Raw genomic sequence first — 26595 nt, 5'->3', positions numbered from 1 at the left:
GATTCAGGTAGATTTATATCAGTCGTTTCAAACTTTTTACTAAAAGCAGGGTTATTTATTATTATGAATGATCGTCATATTAAAGTACGTTTTAAATATATAAGAAATTAGATTTATCCATATAATGTTTGTACTAAACATGGATGAATAAATAGTATGTATTCCGACATTTTCCCAATGTCCATTAGAGGTTCAGTTCAAGATGGCATTAAAATGGGTTTAAGAGCAATTATTTTGAACAATCTTTCTTATTTATATTGAATATAAGGAAAATATATTGTTCGCTCTTCGCTCGCTTCGGTTTTTATGAAAACTGACAATTTTTTTTTTTTCGCTCGCTCGCTCCAATTTTTTTTGGCAAAAATCCGAGGAACTAAACATTAATTTGGTGTGGCCTAAGTGTTATTCTCATTTTACCAGCACGAAGCTGAACCACACCTTTCTTTCTGTATGTTGTATATATAAATATTCAATAAACATTTGTTAATGTGACCTTATTACTATAGAATTGTCAATGTGGATAAAAAAACAGTTTTATCTCTCATCTTGGTACTGTAAGAAGTGCACGACTGGTACAATTCAGGACAAATATTAAACAATTTAAATCCGAAACAGGATAATAATAATGTAATGTCCATCGATTAAGCTTAATGTCTGTTTATTTTTGAATAATGTGTTGTTCAATAGCGGATCCGGGGGAGGGGGGGGGGGGGTGCAATCGGCACAAGCCCCTCTTCCCCTAAATAATAAATAAATTGTCCAAGTCCACTTCTTATATCAATATAGGATAAATAAATGTAATAAAGTACTCCCAAAATGCACCATAACATACATTCAATTGTTAAGATTTCCACGAAGGAATACTCCCAAACACCCCTCCCAATACTTTAAGAGAGATAAATTTTGGAACTGGGGGAGGGGCGCGGGTCAAAAGGTTACGCCCCGAAGTTACGCCCCCTCTAACATCGACTCCAGGTCCACCCCTGTTGTTTATATAACTTAAAAATGATATATGGCCATTACTGCTGACACATATTGAAGGGGCATATTTTCTAAAGAGTGCAAAATGTTTCATCATAGTAATGGTGTCTATGTGTTTAACAAAAACTTTGCTTAAATGTTATGAGCCATGTTTAAGAACATGAAAACCCTGTTAACCCTGGGAAAACAAATCGATTACATCCCACAATGCATAATGTGTTTCCGTTCACGATCAAATGAAATGTCGGTGAAACGTGAAGTTGGTAATTTTTTCAAGTGCATAGTTAAAATTTAAGATCCTATTTTTTGTCTGATATATCTGCACGAATCGCGAACGAGATTTCCTAATTAGATAATGCAATAAATAGGCCTTTAAAATCTGATGAGCTCGGCTCGTCTTCTGACGATTTTAACATCACGAACATGTCTACGACTTTATATCATGGTGTTATGAGGGAGACGTGTACACATTGTGTGATTTATGTTTTGTTCCAAGCAAAAATGAAAATAGATGCATTACGGATACAATATTCTTATTTAAAGCTGCACTTTCACAGACTGATTTTTTGACATCTTTATTATGTTTTGTCTTGGAATTAGCCATTTTGTCGTAAAAGTCTGGAAACCAGTAATATAAGACTGCTGGAAAAATATCAGATCGCAGATTTATCATAGTTTAGATCGAAAAATGATGTTTTATGGCTTAAAGCGTTTATAAAGAAAAATGAAATTTTCGGTATTTTTCTCCAAACCATTGAGATCTGTTTTATTGTGAGTTATCTTATATGACTGAATTGATAGCAATGATGACAACGTGAGCTGATTCTGAGACAAAGAAATAAAAAGATCAAAACTGTCAATTCGTGAGAGTTCAGCTTTTATGCGTTGGCTCGTAAGCAGAATTTGTTACATTTATAGAAACAAATAGGTCCATTATAACAAGTTCGAGCCAACGAGGAAATTGAGTCAGGCGAGTTCGAGCCAACGGGGTTCCACTTTGTGAACATTTCTTAAAATATGTCTGACTGATCTTTTGCTGTTGTCAATGGCAAGAATTTAGAAAAGAAAATAACAAAGGTACAATATCTCCATCCATCATGAAACCACTTTCACTAAAGTGTATTTTACCACCCAGTGTACCGATATTAACCTAGAAACAGCAAAGTATAGCTCGTATTGTCATAAACAAAGAAAGCATTTCGGAACAAAGCATGAAAGAAATCATTTAAGACGGATAATCCTTAATTGAGATTGATTGTCGTTTCAAGCTTAATAATCGCTTTATTGAAAACGTCCTCTACGGAGCCACGTTTGTACCAATTTAGTGGAGGGAGTTTATTCTTCTTAAAACTAATAGGGTAGTTGTCTCGTGAAAACAAGTCTTGAATGTTTACATTCGGAACTCCTCGGCCATTTTCTATCGAAAACAACCTCGGATGCATATGGGCGGTTAACAGTGTCAGAAATCTATACAGTTTAACTACGCTGCGAGTAAATCGCGTAGTAATTTTTTTAGCAGTTAAATTTGATAACCTTACTCTTGGGAATCTTAATTATTTATGCAATTATACACTTCACTGGCTATCAATTTAAATTAAGTAATACAAAATACATGTTAAAACACTACAATTAATAAATACTATTATTTATTTTTTTACGAACTACTTCTACTGACGTACCGACATACATCAGAGGTTGTTTTCGATAAAAAAAAATGGCCGAGGAGTTCCGAATGTGATGTTTAAAGTCGTTTGCTGGATATCTTCATAAAATTCAGCTCAATTTCCCATTAGTTTTATCTGGAATTCAAACTAATCACTCTAAATCACGAACTCTTTATTCTTTTGGCTCACCGAATTTCAAGAAGATAATGACGCCATTCCTCCTTGAAAAAAACAACATTTTATTACGTTGAAGATGGATGAATTTATTCTATTTTATGCAGGCTGAATAATTTGATTTTAGTCGGATAACGTCATAGAATGTTCAAATCGACATTGAACTGCATCGTTATATTGCATTCACGGCTGTCAGACTTCAATAAACTTCAAAAACAACGATTCGCCCTATATTGCCATCACCTTACCAAGTCTTGCGGTACGATTCTATTCAAAATTGAGCAACCTTTCTTATAATAAGAGAAACAAAGGTCTTCGAATTTAAACGAATATAAAATAAATTAATACAATAAGAAAATGTACAGACACAAATAAACTTCAATAACAACGATTCGCCCTACATTGACATCACTTTACTTATTCTTGCGATACGATTCTATTTAAAATTGAGCAACCTTTTGAAGAGAAATATGATTTTTGTTGTTTGAAAATATTGAAATTATTTTCCCTAGTACAATCCGATAGGTGGCGAATAAGTTTTGCACGAGGATTTGGTGCATTTCGAGTATTGTTTATTTAGCCTCGGGACCGGCCGGTAAGCAGACGTGTTTTTAACGTCATCTTTTGCTAATGATATGTATCATAAACTTTACACGTCTGTAGCGCTTACAGTTTTGACACGTTTATTGTTGATAATCAAATATGATTTCTTTCCATATCATAATGTAATTATCAATTTTATATGTAAATTTGAAATATAATGACATTTAATTTTCTGATACATACGTATTGATAATTTTATATACACAACATGTTGAAAAGTTTGGTACCAACAACTCCTTTTGCAAGAAACTAGCAGTGTTTCTCTATAATCATATCATGATTGTGTTATAATGTTTAAAAATGGTATATGTATATGCAAAAATAAAGTGGTCGGTTGGCGTCCCAACGGCTTATACCAATAAGTTGTTAATGTTTTATGTTTATGTATCATCACTATCGGAATGAGTTGTGAGTTTAAACGAATATGAAATAGATTAATACTACAAGAAAATGTATAGAAAACCGAGGTCCCATACAAAACGATTCAATCATTCCTTGATATATTAAAATGGTTGAACCAGTAACACGTCACCACGGAAGTGGCATGCCATTCGATGGCGTGACTAGGAATTTCCGTATGGCAAAAGAAACATGTGAAACAAAATACCGAAGTGGCAAATACCACGGCATGTTGTGTATGGCCTAACGAACCTTGCAGAACCATGGCATGTGCGTGTCTGTAGTCGTTTTAAGAAGTATCTTAATTTGTTGTGGCAATAGACGGCTCTTACCGGAAGAAGCGAACAACAGTGCCAGAGGCACCGTATTTAAGTAAAATTGTGTTGTTTTTTTAAATACAAGGTGTTGCAACATCAATATCAATTGTCAGTAAGTTCTTGCCGTATATTTGGCTGTTACACAGTAACCCTCCCCCCCCCCCCCCCCCCCCCAATTAAAAGTCGAACCCCGATGACTAGAACCCGCTTGGCTCGATTTCCTCGTTGGCTCGAACTGGATGTAAATGACCGATATTTCTTAGTAAATGTTAGCAATACCGCCTTGCTCGAATTTCCCGAGGCTCGATGTATTTTTGCCGGTCCCTGGGAGTTCGAGCCAACGGTGTTCGACTGTAGTTGTAAATTAATACATACCTTTAAAGCTATTTGGCGTTTGATATTGTTTAAAACAGACATATTCTTTTGTGTAAGCTTCTTTGTAAGATAATAAAGTCAGTTCAAAGTAAATTTCAACAATAGCTATTATAACATACAATATGATCTAAACATGTGCTGATCTTTCAGTATTAATATTTAAAATAATGCTTTGACGCGAGCATTCATTTTCAGAGGACAGACAAAAAGTGAATAAAGGACATGTTTTAAGAGGCAGGTGGTTCACAATGTATGATGTTCGCACGCTGATGAGGGATATAAAGCAGCGTTATATCACCTGTTCTAAACAAAACAAAGACAACTACAAAGAATATGTTTTACCTCACTTGGAACACCTCGGCCATTTCCATCGAAATAACATCGGATATATGCCGGTACATCAGTAGATGTTGTTCGTAAAATTTCAAATAATGGTATCAATTAATTGTTTTGTTATGTAAATGTGTATTTTGTAATATTAAGTTCAATTTGATTGCCAGTCAGGTGAATTATTACATAAATAATTAATATTCCAAAAAGTAAAGGCATAAAGTCAAACTGCCGAACTGAAATTACTACGCGATCTTTTGCAGCGTAGTTAAATGTAAAAACATCTGACATTGTAAACCGCCATATACATCCAAGGTTGTTTTCAAAGGAAAATGGCCGAGGAGTTCCGATTGATTTTACCTTGACCCTGTTTTAATGAACATCAATCAAGACCAGACAGACGTACAACGAGAAACACACAACGTAACAAGACCACAAACACAGATCACAAAAGTTTTCAAAACAACAATAATAAATTGCGTGATCAATACTATTGCGGTCACCGGCTTGGAACGGTCTGTATATAAGATACATATCAAAGTAAACTTTAATACAAACAACTATTTATTAAATGTAAATATTTTGCAATAGCCATGCTGAAGATATATATGCCGAAAAAGTTATATGGTAAACGAAATCGAATATTTAGGGAATTCGATTTTGGAATAGTAAGGGTTGGTTAGGGTTAGGTTTAAGGTTTAATTGTGGATCCCTTCCATCATTTCAATAATGTAAAAACATTTCCCATATAAACTCAATAATGATAATATATGTAAGTGTTTTCGGACGCATTACCAGAAAAAAATATTTTTGGTGCCAAAACATGAGCGAGTGCCATTAACAAAGATCGAAGAAATGTTTTGGCGCCTGAACTTGTCCCTGTTGTAACTATTTTACATTATCCTCTGTTGCCAATGTTGGTCTGCAAAGTGTATTTGTTGCTTATTTTGGCAAGCAATCTGTCAGCAGTAACTTTCAGTTTAATGTTTATGCATTAATACTTGGCTAAATTATCATATTGTGCAACTGTCTGAAAAACCGTTTAGAATGTTTACATTAGGCTGACTTTATCAATGTCTGCACATGGAATAAATTAATCCACATTTAAGCCCGAAAGAGGACTTTAACGTTCATTTAACATAAATTAAAGAACGCATTTTCTTGAAATCAAGTTCGTTTAACGATTGAGGTATATAATGTTGTTGTCACGTATTAGTTAAAGATTCAAAAACAAAACATGGGAATTTTAATTAGTTTAATTTCAATGATGGATATCCATGTTGTTGGTATGCATGTCTAATGAACGTGAAACTCGAATGAAGAACATGGATATCGTACATATTACATGAGATTTCGGGGATTCGGTTTAAAAAATACGTATAGGGTTAGGGTTAGGGTAAGGTAAAGTTTACAATCCCCTCAATCAAACAAATAATGCGTAAAACATTTCCTATACAGTCAAACCCCGTTGGCTCGAACTGCCCTGGACCGGCGAAAATACCCCAAACCTCGGAACATTCGAGCCAAGCGGGAATTTTCACCTTCAGTATAAGGAAATGGGTCCTTAACATACAGTTCGACCAACAAGCAATTCGAGCAAAACGAGTTCGAGCCAACGGGGTTCGACTGAAAAACCTCAACCAAGAGAAAATTTAGTTTTTGCTGGTGCAGTTACCCATTTAATACCCAATGCATTTTTAAAACTGTCAGATTTAATACGCCCTACTTGTCCAAATTATCTACATTAAGGACATTGAACCTGACGATGATTATATATGTCAGTTACATAATATTCCGCTTTAATTTGATTCTGCATGAGAGGGACGCCTTTACATTGCAATCTCTATAAAATTACACTTCGAATGTCAAGGATTGTGGTCTGGTGATTAAAACAAAATATGATATCTTTTTCTCTGAGTTTCGATACCTAATGTGCTGCATAAATTAACATATATGTATGCGTACAGCCTGATTTGTATCATGTAGGTTTAATATATAGGAATAAAACATGTTCTGAATAAACCAAAACGACGCTTCATTTCAATCAAGACTTGAAAAGGACACAAGCGAAATAATGCAGATTATTAGCCCTTTTATCTCTACAAACCTTAAGTGCAACCATTTTAATTTGAACAGATCAATAATGTTAAATTCATACAAACAAATGAATACACATTCGGGTCACTTCGGCCATTTTCCATCGAAAACAACCTCGGGTCTATTTGGACGATTTACATTGTCAGAAATCTTGTTTTCAGTGGAAAATGGCCAAGGTGTTCCGAATGTCATATACAAAGAAACTTCATTTGTTTAATAACACCCTGTAAGTAAATATATATAAAATGCATCCTGTTTAGAATGTGTTTAATGCATTAATTCGCCCATCTTCAATTGGTCACATTCGTACAAAGTTTCCTAATACACTGCTCCATGAGGAGCGAAAATCAGCAAATGAACACATGCCTGCAATAAAACCACCAAAATACTACAATGTAACTTGTTTGTTGTCGTGTGACGTTGTTTGTCTCTCGTTTAGACTATTGTGCAATGATCCTTGCATTGTTAAACAGGATCTTGGTTATGTGTTAGCTACTGGACCAGTCCCTAAACATTGTTTCTTTTGTATTATGTACATTCTAGTCAGTGGTCACAATGGACTGCGTGGAACAATGTCACGTAAAACTATACCTTATCTTATTTAAAGAATTTTGCATTGAGCCTTCGGCGAAAAGGCGCGGAACGGAAAACAACTATGAATGAAATGTTACACCTGACTAAAAAAACTTGGTATATGAACAAACAGACGTGACAGAACGAAATGGTTCAAGTACTATGATTATCATGGCTCGTGTTTTATACCTTTAAAGGGAGTCGCTTATGTTTTGCACGTTTTTTTTACCGGTAATGCATCTGAAAACATTTATATTACAACTATTTTACTCTTTGATACCGGATTGCAGGGAAAATACACATACAGTATAAACACTATTCTGGTTTAAGTGGGGTGCGAATCCACGCCAGTACATGCAAGAAAAATTAGAAAACTGACAAAAAAACCTCACACCCACACGGACTCATTCTTCAACATAAGGATAATTAACGCTATTCAAATCGTGGACAAAGACAATGCGAGCATATATCAACATATGTTGAAGGTTGCAGACGTCACTATCTTAGTTTTAACATTCCTAATGATATGTTACACTTCATTTCGTCAAACAAAAAAATAGAATTCACAAAAAACATGAGGTAGTCCCTTTAAGAAGGCTCTGAAGTTGGTTGCTTAATACCATATTTCTGGAAGAAAGACACATCATAATGTACTGCCACGGTCGTATATTTGCATAAGTGCATGTAAGCATAACTATTGGGCAATTTTTTTCATTAACATTTTTGTCAAATAACCAATTTCACATGCGTCCAAGCAATTCGTTTAAACCTTCATTGAGACATGTCGTATTAGTTGAAAGTCTGTGCCTAATAAAAACGTTCCTCAGAGGATGTAATTCGTCATCTTTCGCAAGTTTGTAAAAGTAATTCGTCCAAGATAAAGGTGAAGTATACATAATTCAATGGTTTGATATGTCCTTATTTAACACGGTTTACAAATGTGACCTTATATAAAGTGTTTTGTCATGATGACGTGGAAACTTAATCATTTAAAGAAATTTAATATACAGCCGAAACCCGCTGGCTTCGAACTCGCAGGAAACGGTGAAATTTGCTCGGGGTTCGAAAAATTCAAGCCAAGCAGGAAGGCTTACCGTCAAGTTAAAGAAATCGGTCCTTTACAATTCAGTTTGAGCCAACGAGGAATTCGAGCCAAGCGAGTTCGAGCCAACAGGGTCCGACTGTGCACGTATTGTATTTTTAGTTGTGTTTTTTTTTTCAGAAGGTAAGGCTTTAAACGCAAGACCATCTTAAATGTGTATTATTCTAGTTCGTTCCGGGGGTGGGAGTCTGTGTGCTTTAAAGCTACACTCTCACAGATATACCAATTTGACATTTTTTAACTTTTTTGTCTTGGAACGAGCTATATTTTGCGAAAATGCATGGAAACCAGTGATATATGACTGATGACACAATACCAGATCGCAGTTTTTAATATTTACGTTCGAAAATGTTTTACGGCTAAAGCGTTACTAATGTTTAATAAAAATGCATACTCCCTAAGTCTTTGAACATAAATACAAAAACCTGCCATCTGATTTGTCAACAGTCTTATATCACTGGTTTCCATGCATTTTCGCAAAAGTTGGTTTGTTCCAAGACAAAAAATAAAAATAAAGTCGCCAAAACGTTAAATCTGTAAGAGTGCAGCTTAAAAGCACACGTAACCCTGTTGGCTCGAACTCGCTTGGCTCGAATTCCTCGTTGGCTTAAACTGTGAGAGAGACGCTTTAAATGTCCCCTCGAAAGATGAACAACTAGGATGTAAGAAAAGTGAGGGTGTTCGTGTCGCATAATGATTTTTCGAGAAATCCAAGATAACGAGCAAGATGGCTGACCCCATAAAAGTACAATTAAGGACAAACTTTAAATACATGATTACATGACCAGGAACATCTATGAAAATATTGGCCATCGATCTGCAAGCAAGATCAAGCTGAAATGTCTATTTATTTCAGGATTACGTGCTGTTTGCCTATGATTTAAGGGACATTTTATTGACACAGAATAGAGGCATACATTTATTTACAGCAGGCAAGGAAAAGAGGCAAGTGCTTCCAAACGTTTGTTATAAACACTCTATGTATATTGTTATGTCAATTTAAAACCATTTGGAAATACTGTGTTTTTTTCAGTCAGTTAAAGGTACTCGCTCATGTTTTTGGACGAAAAATTAGTTTTCCCGGTAATGCATCTAAAAACACTTATTTTACCATAAGTTTTCTATAGGATATCGAAATTGCAGAAAAAAATACGATTACAGTAGAGTAAAATAACGCATTTTGGTTTTAGCGGTGTGCCAACCCACGCAAGTAAAGTCAAGAAAAGATTAGGAGGCCGACGTCTAAATCAATAAGGCAACAGGACTTATACAAAAGGGATGAATATTTTGACCTTTTAACAATACATTGATAACATTACGTGATAATGTCAATCAACCAATCACGCAACAACAACGCCGTAATTAAGTGACCATTAGCGTTATTTACGCTAATGAAAATTGTGGCCTTCAAAGACGATATTTGAGCAAATATCAGCATTTTCTGAAGGGTTCCAGATTTGGGTATTTTTTGTTTTTACAATCCTTATGATTTGCCATACTTTATTTTGTCATATAAAAGTGCATTCACAAAAAATCATGCGCAAGTCCCTTAAAAGGCTAGGTCATCGCCCACACACACTTAAATGCCATTCTATGAGTGCTGTTTTTTTCTGGTAAAAACCGTTATGCAGAAGAAAATATCAAATCAAACCACAATCGGTGACGGGCCTAAGATAATTTGACAGTTCAATAGCAAAGCCGCATAGACAACATGAAAGAAAGATGTATATCATTAGGTTTTTGCTTCATCTAGTATGCAATATCTTTTTATATAAAAAAATATATGAAATATTTCTGACGCGGTAGACGCAGCCATTTTTTTCTGAAAGCTTTATAATCAATATCATAACATTTCTCTTACGCAATAAAGAAAAAAGATGTCTAATGATAACTTAAGGTAAACTTTGCACAAAGCTCTCGCATTCACAAACCCATCTGGTATTGTAGCATTTGTATTTGTGCTATTGTAAAGGCCTTGTGATGGCAGAAAAAGTTTTGCCAGGTTCATTAAAAGAGTGTGTTCTTGGTGATAATTTCTTGTTAGAAACAGAGAAGGAAATTGACCATGATGCCAAAACATAAAAACAATTTAATCGCTCCTATTCTGCCTTTTGGGAAGATGGGAAAAAACTACACAGACACCACGAAAAAATGAATGATTTTGATTCATTAAAGGGACCGGACACCAGATAGTCCAAAAACGGCAACTCCAGTATTTGCTCAAAACAATCCTAGAACTGTCAATGCGAGGTAGTAGGCCGATAATACATCACTTTTCATGATCAAAAGAATAAACGAAAAATCATGTTTCTGTCCCATCCGAAATTCACCGTTTGAATATAGCGCATAATGGTTCCCCAGTTGAACTCATTTATGTTAAAGAGTACAGACAAATATTCGTACGCTATTTTGATACTAAGTGGAATTTACGTGGTAGACAACCCAAGTAAATTTCGATTTGTAAAAATCCGCTAAAACTGCTAATATTGCATATGTCGTAAGCGATGTGATACACCAGTAAGTAAGCTTCAATGCGTTGTACTCAACAAGATCAATGTTATGTAAGTTTTTTGATAATTTTCTTTCTTTTTCTTGCAATTGCATCACCTGGTGTCGAGTCCCTTTAAGTACGGTACATGTAGTTAACTGGTTTGAACTGTGTCTCTCTGATTGAACAAAATGAGGAGGAAATACTTCCATTCAATACATTTATTCTGAAAACGTTATTATAGATGCAATTACTGCATTCAGAGAAAACCCTACGGTGCTGGCAGAGGAAACGGTTCCACTGTTGTAAGACTTACATCTCAAACATCGCATCATGCAATGAATATATTGAACCAGAAGCGATGCCAATAATGGATGATAAAAGAAAGTAATCAGATGGGAATCCATAGGGGAGAATTAGACGTTGCATGTATAGAACGCCATATATTTATAAACTCTAATATTTGAAGAGCTCTTTGAATCATTAGATACCTCTTTAAATAATAAGGGACCTCTTTAAATGGTTTGAAGACCTCTTCGAATGAATCAATAATTGATTAGAAGAGGTCTCTAATTATATGATGTTTTCATTGTATAATTATTGCTAGCAATAATTCAAATAATTCAATCAATAGAGCTCTTCAGATCATTTGCACAGAGCTCATATTCTATTCACGAGGGCAACAAATGATTTTAGATAACTTCAATTAAAACAAATCCGAACTTTTAATATCCACAATTGATTTGAAAATAGCTTTTAATGAGCTTTATAATTCACTTGTTGAGAACATAAATGCGGCTAAATTTAAAACAGAACAATATACAGTAATGATTTGGAGGTCTCCAATTGAATAAGTGTGGACTCTTCCTAATTTGGAGAGCTCTACAATTCAATAGCAGGGGTCTTTAATTCAGTTGATTTGGAAAAATCTTCCAGCTCTCCAAATGATTTCGAGAAGTCTCTAATTCTTTCATTAATTCGATTCGTGTCTTCTTTAAATCAAATGAAGAGGAATCTAATTGTTTGGAGAGCCGTTCAAATATTTGCGTTAATGTAGATTTGGCGTTCCATATGCATGCTCATGTGAATGACCGTTTGTTGTACTGTGACGTGCATTCTTGATGGCTTCTGATATTTTATCAACCCTGGTTTTCATCAAAGATCATTTGGGAATATTTGAAAGACATTTAGAAGTGTTTTCGATGTCTGCAGATAGTTGTTATACATTTTAGGAGAGTGTTGTCTGAGAATTGTCTGTAAGAAATAAGCAACTAAGCATTTGCTTGAAGTTTATTGCCAATTGGGACACTTTTCGGCTATTATCCAAAGAAGTTAATATATCCAATTTGCCGGAGATGGCCGAGTAGATTGCCGGAGATGGCCGAGTAGTTACGATAGGAATAGTGCTTGTCTTTGTGCATATGATTGCAATTCAAACGCTGGAAAACCGTGGGGCACACGATACATATATCTAGGGCCATGATCTCGAACAGTCTCAAGTCTGAGTTCAGACTCAAGTGGCAAAACTGAAAATTTTCATTCCATTGTACCTTTCCTCCTAGCAGGGTACTGATGATGAAATTTGATGAGATTTATTACTTTTTTTCTCAATCATTTGGCTTTAATTTTATATAACACATGGAAAAAATATTACTTTTTAATACAGTCGAAACCCGTTCGCTCGATATCGCTTGACTCGATGTCCTCGTTGGCTCGAACTGGATGTCAAGGACCGATCTTGTTTAACTCTTTGTAAGCATTCTCGCTTGGCTCGATATTCGGGAGGCTCGAAGTATTTTGGCTGGTCATTGGGATATAGAGCCAACGGGTTTCGACTGTGTTGTAAAAGTGTTTTTCAGGGTCCAAGTCTAGACTCGGACTTGAGACCGTTCGTTATCATGACCGCTGCATGAAGCATTGCTCTTTCTGTTACATAGTGTCTCACGTTTGGCAATAAATTGACGAAACCCAGAAACATTGTAATATTATTAATGCACCTCAAACAACAATTAATTCAATTATGCAAATTCATGGCTTGACCACTTATACATTTATGTCACAACAGCTCTTGTCTGCTTCGTGGGTGCCAACTGATTGGAAAGGAAGACACCTAGCATATCGATGATTAGGCTGAGTCGTTGTGAACAGTGCTCAACAGATGGATATCAAGGATTATCTGGGAAGCATATCTTAAGAATGTGATTAGTAAACATTGAGTAGTACATTAGAGCCCAGCGAAGATATCCTGGCCTTTGCGGAAAGGAAGTTGAAAATGAGGAAGATATTTTCAATTTATTTCCTTGGTTATTAATTTTGTATTTGACAATTATTGTTTGCACGAATGTTAGTGCAATTTTGGTTAAACGGCTTTATATGTTTGGAGTTTCATGAGTAAACTTTAATGATATTTGTGTAAGACCCTTAAGAACAAGGAAGGAAACATATGTGAATGTCATGTACTATGTACACTATGCCTTATTGCCAGACATTTTGTCCTCACTGAGTGTAGGCTTCACGACCTCGAGGACCATGATGTAGAAATTAAAACTAAGATTAAACTTCAGGGACAATCCATGAAGGATGCTGAATCCATGTCGCCCCTTGCACGCAGAATGCTCCGTCACGTTTGTAATGTTGTGAGCTGCGCCTCTATATGCAAATCAGTAACCGCCCAGCTAATGCACCAAGATGGAAGCTCTAGATGTATTAGAGAGACAGTATGATTTAAACTACTGATGTACTCACATGTACTACACTTGTAAAATAAATGTAGTAAAACTTTAAGTGTTTTTATTACATACCTACATTGAAAATCAACAATGTTCTACCCAAATCAAGCGTAACAAATAATACTAAACAAGTATGCAACCTTTGTACCAAATACTGCCAAAGTTTCTGCGTACCGCGTACCGCCATTTCGAATCCCGAGTAATCCTCAAAAGACCCTGATTACCGCGCACTAAAAAGAGAGGTGCTCAACCCTAAGAAAGAATGCGAGGGGTGAATGCAAAGGTTTTAAGTGACATTAAGTAAAGAAGAAGATAGAACCTCTTCCCTTTCACCCTTCGAATGACACTGGAGACGAAACCCGTTGGCTCGATATTCCAGGTTACCGGCAAAAATACTTGGGGAGCCTCGCGAAAATCGAGCCAAGCGGGAATGCTTACAATTAGTAAAACCTGGGAGTAGGTATTGGTCCCAGGTAAAACAAATTCGGTCCTTTACATCCAATTCGAGCCAACGAGAAATTCGAGCCAATCGATATTGAGTCAAGGGGTTTAGAATTGTATATAGTCATACATAAGTTCGACGATCAGACTAAGTTTTCTAAGACTAACAAAACACAAAACCACGCAAAACGTCCATGCTCATTTTATGTCAACATATATTTTATCACTTCAAATCCATTTTCAAACTCATCAATCATTATGTATATATATCTACGAGCAGATATCAGTCCACAGTCTTATTTAGAGATACGGTTGAAGGGTATAGCAATTAAGTTCGAGGGCCCGTTGACTAGACGCGGTGGGGTGAGGTGTATTACTGCAAAGTAGGGGACATCTGAGGGTAATCCGTGTACACAATACGGGGGGTCGGCAGACGACAGTTTGTGACGTCATAGCCACTGACCGCTGAATTATCTTCTGTCACTCAAGTGGTTATTAGCCACTCACGCATGTATTAATAGATGTTACGATTACTATGAACGCGTCTCGATGTGGGTTAATATAAACATTTTATTACATCGGAGTCCTGTGTTTCCATGGCCGGCGTGCGTCATACGACTACATCTTGTTCATTTTTAGCAGCGACTCTCACTACTCTACATGGATTTATGGTTCTTGACTCACGAAATCAGAGTTTAACAACTGTCGGCCTATATTTGTTCAACATTTCGGGCCATGCCAAATTGATGCAGTGTTTAGCGTCATCTCTGGCTGGTACGTTTTTGGCCTTGAAAACTGATACAAAAAGCCCAAGGTTTTTTTAAGCAAGGAGAGTTGCAGTTATGAAACTAATATGATTATAAAGTAACTTGAGTCGAGTATAAAAAAGACTAAAAGAAGGTTCATCTGAAGCCATATAGGAACTTGTAGGTGTATAATTGTATCTTTAAGTTTCACTCAATGCGATAACTTTTGCCAGCGCCTCAAAGACACTATGCTTGTCGTTGCCGTTTCCCGACAGATGTTGGGTTGGGGGGGGGGGGGGGGGGAGAGAGTGGGGGTCCTGTCTAGTACCATCCATCGGCGTTTTCATAACTCATTTCATATAGGCTATGAGTATGAGGATAGATTGGTACGTATGTTCTGAAACTGAAACCTGACGCTAAACACGCAATTAAGTTGATATTGCCTGATCTGGCGTGTCAGTCGTATTTCGGGCAATTGATCATTAAATGCTTCATTATTTATGTAAAATCTTGCACGGAGACGTCATTCGGAAACAGCACGAAACATGCATAATTATTTGGTTCCTCTTTTCCCATTAATATCAGCTTCTTTGTTACCACTGTCCTGGTTGAAATATGGTTTATTGTCAATACAATAATAAATGTCTTTTCTTCATTCACTGCGTTTTGAAGGGCAACACAAATGTCCGCAACGGAATTCGGTATGAGGAGCTCAAGAATGAGGCGTTCAAGAAAACAAATCTAATTATAATAATCGAGTTTTACATTTACGTACGAGTATGCTAGAATTTGTATCTTCAAAATGTTGATGAGAAGAAAATAAAACGATATTTCATCGAAAATTCAAAAGAAAATGCTAAAAAATCGATTTCGAACATTCATGTTTACTAAAAAACATCGTTTTATTTTTAAGGAAAAAACTAATTTAATGGCAAATTGCTAAAGAAGCTCCAAGATATTCTGAGACCAGGTTATAAACTTTTTTTAAAAGATGACACAGAGGTTTGTAAGTAACGTTTGCAACTATTTTTGGCTTAAATGCTAACACATGTTGTGTAAATTAATGATGCCTTATTTATAACAAAAGTGAAGTCAGTAAGACTGTGCCATAATTTTACGTCGGAAATAAACATAATTTAAACATTACAATTAATTTTATGGGAATAAAATGCGTACTGGCGATATATAGCCAACACATGTTCGTTCATTTACGTTTGGATGTTAAAGCATGTTCAGTGTTTTATACACAGCATAATTAGAGTCAGGATAGGAATCTGAGTTTCTTCGCCTCTGAATAATGAAACGTTTCAAATGTATTTCTGTGCGAGCATTAATGGAACCGCTTTGATAAAAGTGTTTGTTTAGTATATATTTTTCACCCGTCTTAGTTAAGGGCCAGCCCGATGGGCTTATGAGACACCTCGTACATTCGTTATACCTGGCGCCTGGTAGGAAGGCCCCTCGATTTAACTGGCTGCCGGGTCCGCAACCGGCCATGTCAGAACAAGCCAAGTGTGAGACTCGAACCTTTGACCTCCCGTTCCGTATGCGGACGCCTTAACCACTAGGCAAAGGAGACGGTATCAATAAAGATCTTAGGCGATCTGAGTCTTAATTTGAAATTATGTTAGCGTCATAGTTTCATTGTTTTGCTACATTTTTGAGTGAATGACCAGTAAGAACCAAGGAACACAAAGTTGAGGTAATAAAAACGAACAGTGTGTTGCCATTTGTGACGTTAAAACAGATTATTGTAGTTAGGACTCAAATCATTCATCATGTACGGCCGCCGGTTCGTAGTTCCATATTAGTCAGAAATATGATCGTACATATGAATATATAAGTCGACAGTAAACTCATAGTGACCTTAAGTCGTATAGTATTTAACCACATTTGCGTACACTATAATGGTTTTAAAGTTCGTAATTCAACCGTACCAAACCTTATTTTCATTGCGTCAGAGTTGAATGTCATAAGCGAAGGAATAGACGTATCAAACGGATTTCAAAGGATTATTATTACTTACATATGAAATCTGATATCAGAATATTTGCAAAGGCATAAACCACTTGATGCGTTTGGTGAAAAGTCAACACACATTATGATCAAGATGAATCGCTTTAAAACGGCAATTGCGTTATAACCCTCTGTTTACAAAAGATGCACTTTTGTTCTGATTTTAAAGGGTCTCGCGAATAAACAGCCCAAGTGTAATCAAGGTGCCCCATAAATCAAAGATGTTTATCCTAGTTATAACGAGGAACGGAAATTGGTCCAATATATCAAGAAACTGGGTGACGAAATTTGTAAACTGTTCCAGATATATTGGTATCCGGCTTCCAGAGGGGTTAACGACATTTTCCTTAAACAAACTGACATTAGATTTGTAAACATTACAGTATATCTACGGTCTCTGTCAAACTATCATTCGGTCATGGCGAATGTAGAATAAATTCTGAATTCTTGCATTTTGTGGAGCTAACATGGTGGTTCTTTCATGATTTTCCATTAAGAGACGTTTTGATCATGTCAAACTATCATTCGGTGATGGCGAATGAAAAAAAGTCAGAATTCTGGCGTTTCGTAAAGCTAAAATGGTGGTCCTTTCATGATTTTCCATTAAGTAAGGTTATGATTAAAACCTCCAATGACAGAATGATTAATACAAATCCTATAGAAAACCATGGATCAGCGAAGCTGCCATAGATCCTTAAAGCGATATCTTATGTTAAGGATTATAAAGAAATGCCATAGCATTGTTAGGCGGAGGACTCATAAGACTATAAGCTTATTCTAGCTGAATGCTTGGAACAAATTTAAAAGGTTTTCTGAAGGTCAGGCAACATGATTCTCACATTTATTTCTATTCACATTTGCATATGACATTTGGATACAGCCAGAGCTAGAACTTATCAATTTCTTTGTATTGACGTTTTGTTTAGGGCTTACTTTACAGCATCGTTTTCAGCTATATCCTTTTTTATTAAAGATTTTATGGAACCCAAGACTCTTTATAGCTTTTCTATTTGTGAGAGAGAACGAAAAGCTTATTCAAATGCAAACAAGACAAACGCGTTGTTTACAAGATTCCTGATATATTTATTCACGTTAGGAGATCGACGTTTTCAATGGTTAACTACGACAAAAAGGTCAAAGCTACATTAAGAAATTAGGGATATACATACATGCAGTTCGTGAAAGCAAAAACACCTACCTTGTATGCATCTGGTATGTTGACAACTTCTCCCGTCTTGGCGACGTACCCGATAATTCCCATACCCCACGGTACCCGTATCTCCTCTTTCCCGTTCGATAGCTCCTCGAGGGATGCTCTTCCGTTCACATCGAACAACTTAGCGACGAGGTAGCGTTCGTTAGTACCCTTTCCCTTGACGAGAAACATAGAACACCTATCGGCATTTAACAATGTACAACAGTTGTTGAGGATTTTGTAGCACAAGCTTGTAACATCCAAGTCATTGCATATATCTATAACAAGTTCGTACATCAGTTCCTTTTCGTCCAACTCCTTCAGTTCGCTCCGGCTGCGGTTAAAGAGCCGCCCCGCGGAGGGGGATTGCGCCGTTGGAGACGGGCTAAGGAAAGTCGTAACTCCTTCCACCATGCTAACCATAGGGTTCAAAATTCCACCTTTCTCAAACTCCTGAGCAGATATTTTCCGAACAGGTGTGTTAGCTCCAGAATTATTCTTCGAATTATTCTTTGATCCTGCTGAAGAGGTTCCGTCGGACTGCATTAAGCCGGCGGCCGTGTGTTTTATGGCGTGCGATATCAACCACCCGTCTATCATACTCCGCTTCGCCTTTCTTGCGAAGTAGTCGTGCACGAAGTCCGGGTGGTCGTCGAGCCATTTCTCCGTGCGGTCGTACTCTTCGCGAGTGGTAGGAGGGAGCGGGTCGCTTTCCGGCGCTCCCTCCGTCATCCCGACATTTGAGCCCTTGCTCTGTGAGCGCTTAAACAGAAGTCGGGGACGGTAAGCCCTACGCTGTCTTCCCAGCGCGGCGTGTGGCGAATCCAGTTTGCCTGAATTCATGTACCACCGTCCTATATACTGATAGCGTATTTGGACAGGCAATTAACCGAATCGGAGCAAACACGATCGATTTTTAAATATTTGTAAACATGGCACTGGTATGGCCAATACACACATTGTAAAGCACAAAGTATTCCATCTAATGTTGTTTAAGCAAATTTAAGTTAGTTATTAAAGCAAACTATCCAGTCGATATTGTCATTTAAAATCCAAGTAAAACCACGAAACTGATCAAGCGCGTTTATCCACGCACATTCCATATAACTCACTAAAACTGGCAGTAGTAAAAATAAAAATGACTGTAGTGTTTACGTTATACTTCCTTGTGGTTTGAGAAATCCCACCTTTTAAACAACCGTACAATATTGTACAAAAACACATCAAGAATGTATTAAACCTTGTAGGCTGTCTATATCTCCAGCGCTGTACGCCCATCCAAAGCAAAGCCAAGTAGCGTGGAACGGATGACAGATCGTCAGATACGAGCCTTTGTTTCCCACGTTTACGCTTTCAACAAGTATCACCAAGCTTCACCGACATCGTCTCAATGAAAGTATTAATCCCACAAAAAGGTTCCAACATTCGGAGCCTGGTTTTCCTTCTCCGTTGATACTGAACACAATTATTCCGAATACAGCCTCGTGCATAGATTCTGATGACGTTCCACTGCTAGTTGTCTTTAATTTTTCCAATAACTTCTTCACTCATAATGATGCTTTGGTTAAAAGACGATTCTGCTATTAAATAATATGCTTTAAATGCTTTGTTAATACTGTATATTGCAATGAGTATTCCTTGTTCTTCACTTGTTATGTGCTGTTTAAGCAAAGCAATTGTTCTTCTTGCAATTAAATATTTATGGTTATGCAATCAACACCTCTATGTTTTGATTGTAAATGCACCTGCTTATTTTTCCAGAAGTATCGGAGAGGCATCCTGTAGCTGTTTTAATATTCACCGACTTTTGGACAAACTGCGTAGGTGTTTTTAAACATTACAACTTGACATTAGATTAATCTAAAGAGTGAATGCAATAAAAAGAGGCATTGTTTGTCAATGGAATAAAACATGAGATAAGTCATGTAAAGAAATCGATGTTTAAATCAGGTCTAGAGCCTATAATTGAACCAACCCTAGGCTTTAACGCTATCACGTGGGGTTTTAAAACACATGGAAATCACAGAATATTCCCCGGAAGAATAAAACACAATCAGTAATTAATAAGCTCAACTCCAGGTTGAATACAGAACACCGCTCGATGAGATGTTATATAGCTCTGTTTCCTGAGTTAAAACAAAACAGATCGTCTTTTTATGAAAAGTGCCAGTCTCCGGGTTAATCCAAGTTGTTATTTGTGTACATTCTCCCCACTCACACATTAAGCATTTCCTTTCGCCTCAGCTAGATCTTGGTAAAGTTTATAATCTTGACTGGAGAAAACGTAGAAGGAACAAAATATCCTTGAGTTTTAATCGATGATTCTGGTATGCGTTTAAATGCCTTCTCTGTTATCTGTTCCCCTCAAAGATATCTCCAAAAAGCAGATACAAGCGCGTGTAAACGAAAATATTAGTTTTACGCCGAATCCAGCTAAAAATGGATGCAATATTTATCGTGTCACAAAGCGTTAAAGCTATTGTGAGTATTCTAGTTTTGTAGGTTTTCATACCGATTTTAACACGCAGAATATGGACAGCAACATTAGACATTCAAGTCATATCGTTTGTATGAATAAAACATTACTGGATAAAAAACAAACATCATTATGTTGATATTATGACAATGTTCGCACACGCGCCACCAGCGTTAATGGAAATATTCCACCTTTGAATTAAATAAATCCCGATAGCCGCTAGCATTAAGTCCAAGTTAGATCAAGATGTTTCTGCAGATACAGGCCTTCTGACATCAGAACTGACGACAATATTTCATTAGTTTCAAGATGTATCGAGATTTGGTCTCGACCGATTAGGCCAAACACAATATGCGATTCGGTGTAAGTGTAAAGTGTAAATGCATTCATATGAGGAGAAAAAATTAAGATGTCTGTGAAAACCAACGCACGCCAATAAATGTGTGTATGTTTACAAAGACATTGAGATATGATCTCGAATCGTTGGTATCTAAAATCGATCACGTATAAATGTCAAAATGCATCAGTTAATGGAATTGTAGACTTAACGCATTTTAATGTGAAACCACGAACCTATAAACATTACAATGGATTCATTTTCTCATTTTATCTTAATCATTCGAGTTTCGTACCGACAAAACTGTGCGTTTTATCAGAAGAATACATCACGTACGGTGAATTATATAGCCGAAATTTGATCGAGTACAAGGGAAACTTTAGCCATTCACTACGTTAAGTTTGATAAAAAAACACTCTAAATAACGTTTAAAATCGAACAAATACAATGCACTGTAATTACTCACGAAAAATGTACATTAAACATGCCTGCACTCTTGTTTGTTTTAAATACATGATTGTCTATTGCTTTTACAATTCCATAAAATTGCCTCCCCTGGTGTGTGTATCAATTCAGATACCTTTATTGATTTAGCTTTGATAAATTCCTTATTGCCAGGCAATTTTCGCTTTGATCTCAGAGATATCTGCCGAAGTCTAAGATTTATGGTGACAATAAAACAACGAAAATTAAGGCAAAAAGAATTTTCGTACAATCGTGCATCAAAAATTATCTATATAGCGTTTTATATCAATGCTGTAGAAAACAATATACATAAAATACCCCAGAATGCACCATTTTTTACTTAAGATAAATAGTTATCTTTTATTCATCCGAGTTGGAGAGCAATGTTTTTATTCCGGAGATGACCAAAACATTCAGTACCACATGCGGAGCCTTTCCCATAAGGGGAGGTGATTCGAACGCCCTTACTGGCGCCCAGACCCCCCATGTGCGCCCTAACCCCCAAGTGCGCCCCCACTTCCCAAATGCGTCCCCACTCCCCAAGTGTGCCCCCACTCCCAAAGTGCGCCCCTGTACACTGACATGAATCTAAGCTATTAATTACAACATTGAAATTTTTCATTGAGAAATATTATGCGCTCTCACTGTTTGAAGTTAAATACAGCAATAAAAACCATATATCTGAATGCAAAAGGAGTAACCACTTCACATTGACATGTCGTCAGGGCGGGAGAGTTCATAAATACGCACAAAACGAGTGGTTTATTAAAAGGTATTTGTAGCCTTTCATTTCATTCAAGTTTAGTATTACCTTTTTGGGATTTCTTAAGTGGGTGATATTTGTCATAATTAAACTCATAAATATATGCCATTTCCGTACATCAATATATAACGAACGCGGGAAAAATGATAACAGCTGCTCAGAATTTTAGACTTTTAACTACGCTGAAAGTAGATCGCGTAGTAATTTCAATTTAGCAGTTGAGCCCAAGGACTTAAATCTGAAGAATCTCAATGATTTATGCAATAATACACTTCACTTGGTATCAATTTAGACTTAGTAATACAAATAAAACGTTAAAACACTACAATTAATTGATATTATTTTTTCGAACTACTTTAATTTAGCGCATGCATACATCCGCGACCCGCCGTATGGCGGAAATGGCCGAGGAGTTCCGATTGGGTCAAAACAGAAACGAAACAAAAGGCGGATATGCGTCATTTTCATCAGTCGATCAAGGGACATAATTCGACAATCTTTTACGAGTTATTTCACTTGATGTATGATGGCAAATTGTTTGCAATTTGTCACTGGTCATCTATACTTGTATATTAAGTTCCATTCAAATCTAAGTTTTCCAGTTAAATATACCGGGTTTATATGTTTGTGTGCTACAACGACACAGCCGACAATGGCAACGACGACACCAAAAGTAGTCACATTACCTCGACCCTGGGTCTTGAAAACCCAGACGAGCTCGAAATTGACATCGAACAGGTGGTAAAACCGCGTTCTGTTCCTGAACCACTAAACAACTCTCGCGTCAAGAATCCTTAGAGTTTCCCCGGCCAAATTACCCTAATGACGAACAATTTGCTATCTTTCCTCAAGAGTGACATTTTTAGAAGCCTCTATTAAAGGAAATTATTCTTGACACAGAACGAGTGAAGGTTATATTGTCGCTAAAGGCATGTACGGACATTTTAAACAAACAAATTCAAGTGAGCACTAGTGGTCTAAAAGTCTACAAAAGGTCGTGAATTAGATCAACATCCAGGCCCCATTTTCTCCAAAAATCGTTAGTCCCTTATTAATACACAGGATCCAAGCTAAGCTCACTATTTTGTTTGACGCTAAATTGAATACTTTTAACCTCTTAAAGAGTTTTGAGATATCTAAAGATTATTTATTTCAAGATAATCACTTTTTGATGTATAAAATGAAATTAAAGCAACTTATTCGGCTGTGAATAAAAAAAGATCCTTAAAAACATGTTTTCAAGAAAAAATGTCAAGGGACACGTTATCTTTACGAGAACGGGAAACGGACATAAGAGCGGTTATCGTCTTCTCAACCATGGCTTACGAAAGTATAAACAAAATATAACTTCCGAATATTTTTTTGTGTATCCTGTTATAGCGACGATCAATTTACGTCAATACTGTATATCACATTAAACAATCAGCCGGGCATCATTTTATTTAAGGATCTATGTCATTATAACATTAAAATATTATATCTATGATCGGCCATACATAGTGACTACTTTAGTATCTTAAATCCGTGAAACGTCGCAGATGGTAACAAGTTGAATTCCTTCAATTGCTTGACGTTTTCGTTTTAAATGAGTGTAAAGTACACATACTGGTTTAAGGTATGGCGGTAACGACCATTCCAGTTCAATTCACATACATACTGGTATTCAATTCACACACACACACACACACTGGTATAATGCATGGCAGTTACGACCATTTTTAGTTCAATTCACACACATACTGGTATAATGCATGGCAGTTACGACCATTTTTAGTTCAATTCACACACATACTGGTATAATGCATGGCAGTTACGACCATTTTAGTTCAATTCACACACCTACTGGTATAATGCATGGCAGTTACGACCATTTTAGTTCAATTCACACACCTACTGGTCTAATGCATGGCAGTTACGACCATTTCCGTTCAATTCACACACATACTGGTCTAATGCATGGCAGTTACGACCATTTCCGTTCAATTCACACACCTACTGGTCTAATGCATGGCAGTAACGACCATTTCCGTTCAATTCACACACATACTGGTCTAAGGCATGGCAGTAACGACCATTTCCGTTCAATTCACACACATACTGGTCTAATGCATGGCAGAAACGACCATTTCCGTTCAATTCACACACATGCTGGTCTAATGCATGGCAGTTACGACCATTTCCGTTCAATTCACACACATGCTGGTCTAATGCATGGCAGTTACGACCATTTCCGTTCAATTCACACACATACTGGTCTAAGGCATGGCAGTTACGACCATTTTAGTTCAATTCACACACATACTGGTCTAAGGCATGGCAGTTACGACCATTTTAGTTCAATTCACACACATACTGGTCTAATGTATGACATAACGACAATTTCCGTTCAATTCACACACATTCTGGTATAATGCATGGCAGTAACGACAATTTTAGTTCAATTCACACACATACTGATCTAAGGCATGGCAGTTACGGCCATTTAAATTCAATTCACACACATACTGGTCTAAGGCATGGCAGTTACGACCATTGCAGTTCAATTCATAAACAAACTGGTATAATGGATGGCAGCTACGAGCTTTTAAGTTCAATTCACACCTACTGGTATAAGGCATGGCAGTTCCTACCATTTTTAGTTCAATTCACACACCTACAGGTATAATGTATGGCAGTTACGACACTTTTAGTTTAATTCACACGCAGACCGGTATAATGTATGGCAGCAACGACACTTTCAGTTCAATTCACACGCAGACCGGTATAATGTATGGCAGCAACGACACTTTCAGTTCAATTCACACGCATACTGGTATAAGGAATGGCAGCTACGACCATTTCAGTTAAATTCACACACACACTGGTATAATGAATGACAGTTACGACCACTTCCGTTAAATTCACACACACACACTGGTATAATGAATGGCAGTTACGACCATTTTAGTTTAATTCACACACCTACTGGTATAATGAATGACAGTTACGACCACTTCCGTTAAATTCACACACACACTGGTATAATGAATGGCAGTTACGACCATTTTAGTTTAATTCACACACCTACTGGTGTAATTATGGCAGTTACGGCCATTTCCAGTTCAAATCATACACATACTGGTATAAGGCATGGCAGTTACGACCATTTTAGTTCAATTCACACACATACTGGTATAAGGCATGGCAGTTACGACCATTTTAGTTCAATTCACACACATACTGGTATAAGGCATGGCAGTTACGACCATTTTATTTCAATTCACACACATTCTGATATAATGAATGGCAGTTACGACCATTTCAGTTCAATTCACACACAAACTGGTAAAATGTATAACAGTTACGACAATTTCAGTTTAAATCTCAAACATACTGTATAAGGTATTACAGTAACGACTATTTCAGTTCAATTCACACACATACAGGTATAATGTATGGGAGCTACGACACTTTCAATTTAACTACGACACTTTCAGTTTAATTCACACACATACTGGTATAATGTATGGCAGTTACAACTATTTCAGTTCAATTCACACACATACTGGTATAATGTATGGCAGTTACAACTATTTTAGTTCAATTCACACACATACTGGTATAATGTATGGCAGTTACAACTATTTCAGTTCAATTCACACACAAACTGGTATAATGTACGGCAGTTACAACTATTTCAGTTCAATTCACACACATACTGGTATAATGTATGGCAGTTACAACTATTTCAGTTCAATTCACACACGTACTGGTATACTGCATGGCAGTTACGACACTTTCAATTTAATTCACACAAACTTGTATAATGTATGGCAGCTACGACACTTTCAGTTTAATTCACACACAAACTTGTATAATGTATGGCAGCTACGACAGTTTCAGTTTAATTCACACGCAAACTTGTATAATGTATGGCAGCTACGACACTTTCAGTTTAATTCACAAACAAACTTGTATAATGTATGGCAGCTACGACACTTTCAGTTTAATTCACACACAAACTTGTATAATGTATGGCAGCTACGACAGTTTCAGTTTAATTCACACACAAACTTGTATAATGTATGGCAGCTACGACACTTTCAGTTTAATTCACACACAAACTTGTATAATGTATGGCAGCTACGACACTTTCAGTTTAATTCACACACAAACTTGTATAATGTATGGCAGCTACGACCATTTCAGTTTAATTACCACACATACTGGTATAAGGTATGACAGTTACGACCATTTCAGTTCAGTGTGATTTTAATAACCTGGCAATGTATTTTCCTTGCAAGAGGACCACGAATTTACTTAAAGTGCACTAAGACAGTCATTT

General features: G+C 36.6%; 1 protein-coding gene across 4 annotated transcripts in view; it reads right to left on the bottom strand.

The window, feature by feature from the left end:
- The window catches only part of LOC128211138 (dual 3',5'-cyclic-AMP and -GMP phosphodiesterase 11-like), a 78634-nt gene extending 57577 nt beyond the window's left edge, over nt 1–21057 (bottom strand). For 2 of the 4 annotated variants that reach the window (XM_052915583.1, XM_052915591.1), the window contains exon 1: nt 18234–21057. In XM_052915583.1, coding sequence (XP_052771543.1) covers nt 18234–19073 — 840 coding nt within the window. In that variant the 5' untranslated portion in view covers nt 19074–21057. The remainder of the gene's footprint in view (nt 1–18233) is intronic. The other 2 variants (XM_052915601.1, XM_052915608.1) reach the window with 2 other exon arrangements.
- Between the last annotated feature and the right edge of the window lie 5538 nt (nt 21058–26595).

Source organism: Mya arenaria, chromosome 2, assembly GCF_026914265.1.
Source record: "Mya arenaria isolate MELC-2E11 chromosome 2, ASM2691426v1".
Classification (NCBI taxonomy): Eukaryota; Metazoa; Mollusca; class Bivalvia; order Myida; family Myidae; genus Mya; species Mya arenaria.
The sequence above is the reverse complement of the archived record's forward strand: the minus strand, read 5'-3'. Positions and strand labels throughout refer to the sequence as shown.